We start from the raw sequence: 11,218 nt of genomic DNA, 5'->3' as shown, positions 1-11,218 counted from the left end.
TGAGTTCCATCTCTGGAACACATGTAAAGGTGGAAGGAGAGAAGCAATTCTTCTAATTGCTCTCTGATGTTTGCATGCATGCCATAGCAATCAAACACCCAACCTCACACTCACACACAAACACACAAACACACACATACACACACACACACACACACACACACACACACACACACACACACAGGGAAACACACACACACACACACACACAAATAGCAATTAATAAAGTTAAATTTATTATGGTTTCTACATTTTCAGCACTTTTAAAACTGCATAGATACAAATGAAAATCCTGTGTGAGCCTACAATGGACACGATAACATGTTACCAGCTAAGACACAAATGACAATAAATTTCATTACCTTTGCAGGAAAACTTTTAATTCTAGCAACCAGTTATTACTAAGATACAGATATGAATCTTCTCTGTAAAGATATTCATGTCATAGGAAGGTCAATTTCTCCATTATTACATCTTTGTTTGCACAGTTTTGTAAATGAATTTTCATTTGTATCTGTTCAGAAAAACAATAGAAGAAAGATTAACAAAAAACAACAAAAGGAGAATCACTACTAACTGAGGTACATAAACTTATGTTCTGCCTTATCATGCAATAATATACATAGGAAGCATTTCTCTTTTTGGGGGTGGATGCAAGAACTTTATTCAAAGTGCAATGAAACTTGTTAACAACTTAAAAGATGGGGTAAATTAAAACACCTCCCCTCAAGCCCAAGAACAAGCACAAGGTGTGCTCTTTCTAGACAGTGTAGTGAGAAAGGTGCGTCCATCTTCCTATTTGACTTTCTTGGTGGTGTTACTGGGCTCTACCTCCAGGGTGATGGTCTTGCCTGCTAGGGTCTTCACAAAGATCTGCAACCCACACCTGAGGCAGAGGACCAGGTGCCGGGTGGACTCCTGGATGTTGTAGTCGGACAGGGTGCGGCCATCTTCCAGCTGCTTACCGGCAAAGATTAGCCTCAGCTGGTCAGGGGGGTATGCCCTCCTTGTCCTAGATCTTTGCCTTGACATTCTCAATGGTGTCCCTGGGCTCGACCTCCAGGGTGATGGTCTTACCGGTCAGGGTCTTCACAAAGATCTGCATCCCAACCCTGAGGCGGAGGACCAGGTGCAGGGTGGACTCCTTCTGGATATTGTAGTCGGACTGGGTGCAGCCATCTTCCAGCTGCTTTCCAGCAAAGATCAGCCTCTGCTGGTCAGGGGGGATGCCCTCCTTGTCCTGGATCTTTGCCTTGACACTCTCAATGGTGTCACTGGGCTCGACCTCTAGGTTGATGATCTTACCAGTTAAGGTTTTCAGGAAGATCTGCATTGTCAGTTGTGGCGGCAGCAGTCCTCACAGAGAAGCAGCAACTGAACTCGGGTCTCAGATGGAACACATAGGAAGCATTTCTTCCATATTATTTTTTGTGGTTGCTTACTTATTTTGTACTCCATCATTGTAATATGTGCTTCTGCTCCGACTCAGTTTTCCATTTTAAAACTCTTTACTAGACTACACACCAATAGAAGGTGCATAGGCTGGGCAAAATTGCAGAATGAATAGAAATGCTTAATGGATATATTTTTATCCAAGAAGCTCAAAATATACCTTGAAGTTTGGCATAGAACATAGCCTAAAGTAAGCCACAGAATTAGAGTAGACACCCCTGTGGTTTGTGTATTTTTTAAATGAATATAGTTCTTAATTAATGCGCCCTAACTGAAATGGACTACCAGACTTAGGGAACCAAGCAGGCATTAACATTTAATTGACTGAAAATGACTGACAGAGTGCTATCTTCAAGTGGAATTATATATGAAGAAGGGGAAGAGAAGCAAAGCACTGAGGTCAGATATATAACTCATGATCACATGGTTGTGTTTTCAGCGTACATGCTCATGGTATAGGTTTTCTCATAGCATCATCATAACTTCACAAATAGTTTCTCATCTTCATTTGAATACATGCTCAGAGAATGGAAAAAAACCTACTTAATATGACACACTGTGTGCAGTACAGACACTAAATAGTCTTGTGCTCAGCATTACTGAGAAATAAGGGATATCACAGAAAGAAGTGAGTTTTAACACTCTCTGGTGTGTGTGTCACAAGAGCAGGTTTTATTTATAACTCAATTTAACAAGCTTGTAAGAATCTTCAGCAATTTGTAAAGTGGAGTTCAATTTATTAGAATGACCAAAGGGCTCTACAGGCACAAGAATAAGTTATAAGTGAAAAGATGTTTGCTGAAGGATTTATGTACATGATCCTTTCAGAATCAGCCCAGCATATAAAAATATCCACTCTAAAAATCCACACATTAGTACCAATTACTACTTTAATTTTCTATTCTTTTCCGAGATTTTATTATTAAGAAGCTTTAAGTTCCCAGAAAAATTAAGAAGTTTTAAGGTTTCCTTCAGATATATAACTCATGCTAACATGGTTATGCTTCAGGGAACATGCTCATGGTACATGCTCTTATAGAACTCCTATCTACATTCATGTATACCATCCCCATTGATAACATCGTCCACCCAAGTAAGTCTTTGTTAGACTGCTAAACATACACAGTCATATGAATCACAATCGGAAGTTCAAATTGCACTTGTTGTGTTATATGTCTTGTAGAGTAGACAAATATATATACATAAACCAGAATATATCCCTACCCTAAGATGCCTATGTGGTTTGCATATACACCTGTAATTTTTTTACAACCAGAGTGGCTACTAATTGTCTTCATCTTTATCAAGTATTCTAAGTTTTGTACTGCTACCATGGATCACAGAACAAAGCTGCATGCTTATTAAACTACATGAATTCAGTTTGATCCCTAAAATTAAAGAAGAATTAGAAGTGAGAATTGATTCCAAAATTGTCTTCTGACTTCCACATACAAGTCATAGCATGTATTCCTATTCCTGGACACCAAACACACACACACACACACACACACACACACACACACACACACACACACACACACACCACATGAGTAAAATAAATAAATGTTTAAAAAAATAGTCCTAACTTTTCTGCAATGCCACACTGATGAAACTGTGGATTGTACTGACTGTTCCATTAATGACCTAGTCAATTTTCCATAATTGTGAAAATGTATCTGACAAAGCTGATGTTAAGTAAAGGCTTATTTAGGCTCATGATTTCATGGTTTCAGTACATGCTCACTTGTTCCCACTGTTTCTGATTTTGTGGAGTGCCAAAACATGAGCCAGAAGGGAGCTGTTCAATGACAGCCAGAAAGCAGAGCCCGAAATGAGCAAGACAAGAGGGCTGTGGACAAGTCAGTTCTTTCGAAGGCAGTGCCTGAGTTTCCTACTCTGAGAGGTCTCACTTCCTAATAGCCCCTTCATCTAAGATCTCAATGGACCAATTCTCTAATGAGGTTTGAGCCTTTATCATCCTATCCCTTCTCAGAAACATCACCATTAGGAGAGGGAAAATTTCACTGGAGGTCTTCCAAATCTAAGCCATAACAAAAACTAGTATGTGTTTGAGATTCTTTCTTACCTTTGAGTGACTAAATGCATTATTATTATGTCAGGAAAAACAATGCATTTTTACTTTTGTGGTGCTGTAGTCACAAACAGGTCCTGTGTTTACTAAGAAAGCAGAACAAACCTTAGGGTCCTAACCTAAGTGATAAATCCTAATTTGTCAAGAGGGTGAGTCAAGTTATTTATTCATGACATGACTGAAATAATATTTTTAAACATTAGTGTTTTTGGCAATTACAAATAAAGGTCTTTAGGAGAACATATACTTTCAATTCCATCTGGTAATGCCAAGAAGTATATTTACAGAGTCATATGGCATGAGGATGCTTGCATTTTAGAGAAAGTCATATCTGGCTTCATAAGTAGATGTACTTGATACTGTTCTGTCATTAGATAATTTCTCTATAGTCTCTTGTTGAATTTCAGTCATCTTTGTATAGTTTGTGAATAGCAATCATTAATCACGTGTCTGCTGAAAATATTTTCTGTTACTGTATATTGTTATGCTCATGTTGTCTTTCACAGGACACACATATTTTAAAATTTTTAACAAAGTCTACTTCATCCTTCAGCTCTTTGATGCCTTGTGCCCTTGTGTTGTATTTTGAACTATATTGTCAAACCCAAGGGGATTATAAGGTTCTAGTTGTAAAGCTTTAAAAATATTAGAGAGCTACAATCCATCTGAGATAATTTTGTGCACACAATGTCTTATTTGGTTCTCCTTATTTATGCCTAATTGTTACAGCATCTTTTGCCAAAAAGGCTACTTTGATTATAATATAAAAATTGTTTAATTCTTACTTATTTAACAAATATTATTTGTAACTTGTTAGTAATTCCTTATTGCATTTTCCTTATCATGGCTAGAGATTTATATGTTGTATTGATCCTTTCAAGTAGCTGGCTTTGTTTTCAAAGATTTGTAGGAAGCTGTTTTCAATTTCATTGATATCTGCTTTAATTCTGATTCTGTCTTTCTTCTAATTGCTTTGGATTTGATTTACTTTGCCTCATTTAGGTTCTTGGGATGGACACATAGAAAATTCATTTGATCCTGGAGATTCCCATCTAAGCATTGTTTTCACTGTATCCTACTATGATTTATATGTGTGTTTATTCAGTGTATGCATATGTGTGTGTGCTGGTGCCACAGAATGCTTGTTTTAGAGGACAACTTGCAGGAGTTGGTTCTCTTCTCCTATTCTGTGTATTAAGGGGAATAAACTTACCCCATTAGGTTTGGCAGCAGAGAGTCCTTTTATATCTGGGCATCTCTCCAGAGCCACTGGGTTACATGAATTTTATGTTTTTTTAATATTCATTTATTCAAATTATATACATATATATTAATAAGTTTCTAGTAAACATTCTTGTTTATCCATATGATTATTTTTAAGTGGATTTTTGTGTTTGCTTTTGAGAAGAGTCTCTCTATCATCACATGCTGACTTTTGGCTTGTAAACCTCTCTTCAGCCATCTATCTGCAAAAGTTTTTCCTCATGCACCTGCTTAGGAATGTTTTTTAAATCTTCATTTGTTTGAAATTAATCTCTCTATTTTCTATTAATATTTTATTCAATCCCACTGTGGTTTAAGAACAGAAAATGTATAAACACATTTATTAACTCTTTTATTAAGATTTACAATGTGTTTTATGACCGAGAAATTTTTCTTCTCACATTTGGGACATTATAATAATCAGGAGGTGCTTCCCTTTTTCAAAATTAATTTAATTCTGAAAATAATCTATTAAGTTCAATTCTGTTAACTAGGATATGCTGGAAATGCCTATGCATAGTTAAGAACAGAATTTGGGAGCTTTAAAAGGGTTTGTGGATAAAATCTTTGCCACTTGAAAATGAGGAGCTTACTTTATATCTGTAATAACTACATAAAGCCAAACATAATAGATCAAATCTGTAATGTTAGTGACCTTACAGCAAGATGAGAGATAGAGACAAATAAATCCCTATTTATTCCCATAACAGAATGGCACAGGCAGTGATGGACAACAAAGGAGGTGGAGGCTAAGCAACTACTCCTGAAGTTCCCTTTGTCCTTCACAGATACTTCAAGGCATCGCATACCCTTTGCAATACAACCTCGTACACACAAGTACACACACACACACACACACACACACACACACACACACACACACACACACCTACCCACACATGAATGCATACATATTTACAAACTCAAACAAGAAAAGTGTTGTATGATGTCTTTAAAATAGTTATTGCTTTCCCCATTCTAGTTAACTAAGAGAAACATATATTCATTCAGAGAGGCTTTAACCTGTCACATATATCCCTAGAAATAAAGATTTTGGCCATAATGCTTACAAAGGATCTCTTGAGATGTGTGTGTGTGTTGCTGTAAATTAGAGAATGGTAAGTGCATTGTGGCCTAGGAGCCTTGTATCTAACTATGATGTTAAGATATACTATAAGGAAAGTTGCTTATAAACAATTTCTATTTTTGTTCTGCCCTTTTCCAGTATTATATGTCAACAAATTCAAAGGGTCAGTCTTTGTTTTTAAATTAATTTTTATTTAAATTTAAAACAATCTTATTTTCCATAACAATCCTCATTCCCTCTCCCCTACATCCTCTCACTCCCCACCTTGCCATCTCTCCTTCCTAGCCTCAATCCAAGCCTCGGGTAAGACAAGGCCTCCCGTGGGGGATCATCAGTCTGTCACATCATTTGGGCCAGGAGCGTGACCCTATCCCATGTATCTAGGATGAGACAGTATCCCTCCATAGGGGGTGGGCTCCCAAAGCACATTCATGCACTAGGGATAAAAACTGGTTCCATTCTCAGGGGCCAAACAAGACTGCCTAAGCCAGTCACTCATTTAAGTGATGATCAGAGTTTTCTACAAATCCAAAGGACCCATAGACACAGACAAACCATTTAATAGAAATATTTCAGTAACAAGTGAGTTTCTGTCCCTTTAGCCCAGATTCCAAGTTTTGTGAGCTTGGAGAAAGGAGTAGCTAGCTATGATTTTGACTCTGAATCCAGGGGAAGGGACTATGGCAAATTAACTACAACAAGCGCCTACATGGACTGTGTACTTGACAATGACCATCTGGTGCTTCCTATACTGCCTGGATTTAGTGATAGTGACAAAAGATAAGTTTTATAACCTTTCAAAATGGTAGTGTCTAGGGATGAATATCTGTGCCCTTTGGGTGACAACCCATTCAATGGTGTATTACTGAGGGAAACCTATCACACTGTTCCAAGGATATAGAGAATATATATATATATATATATATATATATATATATATATATATATATAGAGAGAGAGAGAGAGAGAGAGAGAGAGGTTTTCTCTGTATAATACTCCTAGATGTTGTGTGTACCACCACAACCCGACATTGTCTTTTTGTATGTTTTTTTTTTTTTAAGATTTGTTTATTACATACACAGTGTTATGCCTGCATGTAAGACTATAGGTCAGAAGAGGGCACCAGATCTCATTGCAGATGTCTTTGACCCACCATGTGGTTGCTAGGAACTGAACTCAGGACATTTGGAAGTGCTGCTAGTGCTCTTAACCACTGAGCTGTCATCTCTCCAGTCCCAAAAGTAGGAACAATTTTAGCTGCCTGAATTATCTTTGTTTCTCAAGGTTATATTATGTCCACCTAATACTATTGTTCTAAGTTTGATTTCTGCTTATACTATGCAAATCTTCATGACAGTCCAATGGCACCTATCAGGCATGATACCGATTACAGTCCTTATATTTTAATTTATTTTGACAGTGTGAAAATAGTATGTAAGCTCTTACTCACACAGACCACACCAAAGTCTAAACACTAGCTTTTACAACAGTAACAAGAATGTGAAAAATACAGAGCGTCTAACAAACCATATTTTCTTCATATGCCATATACTAGTCTGAAGTGAGTGGTTTTGAGCTACTCTTTTTCCTCAAGTCTACATTCTTCAATCTCACAGCTCTGTCAGCTTCTAAGGGTGAAAAACAACTTATGGAATAAGAAAACAACAGAAAATAATTCAATCCCACATGGAGAGTGTTCATGGCTAGTTTTCACTTGTGTGTGTAGTATATTTTCTTAAACTCAATGACACAGCTACCCTAAAATACAGGAATGTCTGGAAGTTAATCTCTTTTTAACCATTTAGGAGTCAGTTTATATACTGAGGATTTCTTATGCCAAATTTTTCAGTCCTGACCACAAGGATATAAACTGGGCCTGATTCTCTTTCTTTATGCATTAATATACTTTATACCTATAGAAATAAATTCTTTTAAAAAGTGTAGTTTCAAAGGATAAGAGTTAAAGAATATGCTTAATTGAATCTTCATAAAAAAAACAATGTTTGTTACTCTGTAATGTACTTTCATTGATGTTTTTTCATCAAAACAAAGTCATTGATCAGATAGGTTTATGAACTGAATCATTGAATCTACATGGTTGTTGGCTTAAATTCTTTTGACAGTGGTGGAAAAAATGAAATGATGTATTTCATTATAATTATGTAAAAGGATACTTTCATAAGAATATAGAAACTGTTGAAAATAATAATTCATATGTATTTTATCATCTCACTTCCTTTTTGATTTTTTTAAATTAAGAAACAATCTTATTTTACATAACAATCCCAGTTCCCTCCCCCTGCCATCATCACATGCCCCCAATGACCCCATCCCACCCCTTATCCACTCTCTTGGGAAAGCAAGGCCTTCCATGTTGGATCTCAAAGTCTGTCATACCATTTAGGGAGGACCTAGACTGAGAGAGTAGCTGTCCATGGGGAAGGGGCTCCCAAAGTCCATTTGTGCACTATGGATAAATACTGCTTCCACTGTCAGAGGTCCCATAGACTTTCCAAGTCTCCTAATTGACACCCACACTCAGAAGGCTTGGTTCTCCAATGCTGGTTCCCCAGTTTCACAACTGGGGTCCATGTGCTCCCATTTGGTCATGTCAGTTGTTTCTTTGAGTTTCTTCCATATGGTCTTGACTCCTTTGTTCAACCCTACTCCCTCTCTACAACTGGATTTCAGGAGTTCAGTTCACTGTTTAGCTATGATTGTCTGCTTCTGATTCCATCAGCTACTAGATGAAGGAACAAGAATGGTTTTTAGGGTAGTAATCAGTCTTGTTAAAGGGGAATGGCTTTTGATGTAGCCTCTCCACTATTGCTTAGATTCTTAGTTGTGGTCATCCTTGAGGATCCCTGTACATTTCCCTAGTACCAGATTTCTCTTTAAACCTATAATGGCTCTCTCTATTACGGCATCTCTTTCCATGCTTTCTTCTATTGTTCCCTAGACTCAGACTTCTTTACCTCTCAAGTTCTCCTCCACCCTCCTCTTATCCCCTTCTCTTTCTCCTATATACATCCCCCTTGTCCCCCCCCCAACTGTGGTGCTCCCAATTTGCTCTTGTCACTTTCCCCTTTTAATCTTTGAGTTATTCAAAGATAGAAATCACTTCTTATACATCACAATACTAAAATTAACATTTGCTTAAAGACAGGTTATTGCATTTATTATGTCTTTCAAAGTGAGGAAACAGCATTAAAATAGCTCCATGATTTCTCCTCTTCTATTTTTAGGGTGAAGCACAACAATAAGATAACACATGCATCTTCCCATCCTCTGACCCAAACTGTGCAACACAGTTAGATTGTTTGCTTATGAGAGCTGCTTTTCATAGAAAATTGATTAGTGGTTCATTCATGTCAGCCCTTAATATTTAGAAATTGAGGTGATTACAGGATGATTCTAACATTTTTCACAATTTCAACAAGAAAAGTTGAACATACCCTTCACAAATAAAATTGTAGTAGAATGAAGAGAAAGCCAACCAATAAAGCTATAATTCTTTTCAGATAATACAATGCACATTTTGTAATTAGAAAGGAACTCAGCAGAGGAACAGTTCAGGGAGAACACTTTACCTGAAATTCATTCAGAAACACAGGCTATTGAAGCCACAAAACTTCTGAGTGGCAATTGCAGAGTAAAGGTAAACTGTCTTTAAAAAGTATATGTGATAAAGAAATTAGTCTTAGTATACAGAAAGCAGGAGAGACAATAGTATATCAAAGTCTTCCATTTTAAAATATCGATTTTCAGTTAAGTCCTTCATACAATGTCTAAGAATGTCCTCTTAAAAGAAGATAATACAAAGATCATTTTAAAAACAGAGAATTTTTTCCGTATCAAAATTGTCTACTTCAGTTCTTTCCATTCTTGATTTATAATACAGATTCTGATTTATTTTATTTTGAAGGTGCAATAGATCTTTGCAGTCAATATTTTAAACCATGAATTATAAGAATTCACCTCCACAGGCTCTTTATTTCTCCACAATTAATGAAGAAATTGGATATTTTGCTCTACTATCTTTAAATAATTTGAAATTTTTATGACTTTGTGATAGAGTTGTCTGTGTTCTATAGAGAATCAAACTATTTAGAATTCCAAGCAAGAAGCTGGTGTTGAACACCATTGACACAGGTTCCTTACTTTTTATACTGTGAAGATGATAAGTTGTTTTTATTCTATAACAAAAGTACTAATGTAAATGACTGAAATTTTCTTGTTAATTTGAAGCACTTTACATGAGTAAATTCCTCATCTATTTTTTTACCCTTATGTTAGAGACAGGCAATGTGTCAGACATGGTTAAATGTGCTTTCCCATCTCCATTTGTGAATTAACTGTCAGAGAGAAGCAGAGAGAGAGAGAAAGAAAGAAAGACAGGGCAAACCAAAAACAAAAGGAGGTGACTATTCTATACCTACCTGGTAAAGTTTGCTACTCTCTGCTATAACACATTTTGTTGCCATTTTCTCTCCTGAGAACTACTAATATTCTAAGTGATGTGTTTCTACTTGTGACTGTAGGTTAGAAAAATTAGATTATATGATATTTTTGTGATTTAACTATGTTTTGGCTCTCCATAATGTCTCCTTTTTTCCTCCCAAAATATCCTCAGATACTGAAAATGCAACCACTTATATTAGGATGCTACACAGCATGGATAAAAACCAAGTTCCATTGATCTTCTCCTTGGTCTGCACTCTTTGGCTGAAGGTCTTACATCTATAGTGTCAGAATTGTGGGGACCAATTTTGAATTAGTACTATTTCTCCAGACATTCTTTAAAGCAAACTTTGTGATAAAAAGCAAAATTATTGCATAGACATCCATCCTTTATGGTACCTTGTTTTGACTAGATCTGAGTAGATATTGTTGTAAAAGATGAATATGAAATGTTACTTAGAACTCTATTAGTCAATAAGAAATAAGGTGTTACAAAATGCCATTATTAACAACCTAACAAAAATCTAATTGGATTTACAGATTCATACACTAATTCCCATTTTATAACTCCCAAGGGATTAATAATTAAACAGCATGTTGTTTTAAAAAAAAACTTGAATTATCAAGGTTACAGAACTATTAGTTCTACAAAATCAGAGTGTGTAGTTGTTGCAATGCATTTGTTACACAATTACCCAGGCTATACTGAAATATGGTTCTCTTTTCTTGTCTTTAGGAACAGAGAAACGTGTCCTTGAGATTTTGTCAAGAGAGACAGTAGAGTAACTATACCCTTTGTGGCACTGAACATAAACTTCATTTTATTTTATTTAAGATTTTTTTCAATTACACATACCAACCCC

At 36.2% G+C, this 11,218-nt stretch overlaps 1 protein-coding gene across 1 annotated transcript; it reads right to left on the bottom strand.

The window, feature by feature from the left end:
* Positions 1 to 647: 647 nt before the first annotated feature.
* On the bottom strand, positions 648 to 8,715 carry LOC100768274 (polyubiquitin-B-like). Its single transcript, XM_035453279.1, is given in 3 exon segments — positions 648 to 996; positions 998 to 1,334; positions 8,699 to 8,715. Coding segments are annotated over 2 exon segments (537 nt in total). The 5' UTR covers position 1,334; positions 8,699 to 8,715; the 3' UTR covers positions 648 to 795.
* Positions 8,716 to 11,218: the final 2,503 nt, after the last annotated feature.

This window comes from Cricetulus griseus (genome assembly GCF_003668045.3).
Source record: "Cricetulus griseus strain 17A/GY chromosome 1 unlocalized genomic scaffold, alternate assembly CriGri-PICRH-1.0 chr1_1, whole genome shotgun sequence".
In the NCBI taxonomy this organism is placed as follows: Eukaryota; Metazoa; Chordata; class Mammalia; order Rodentia; family Cricetidae; genus Cricetulus; species Cricetulus griseus.
This window is presented reverse-complemented; position numbering and strand designations above follow the sequence as displayed.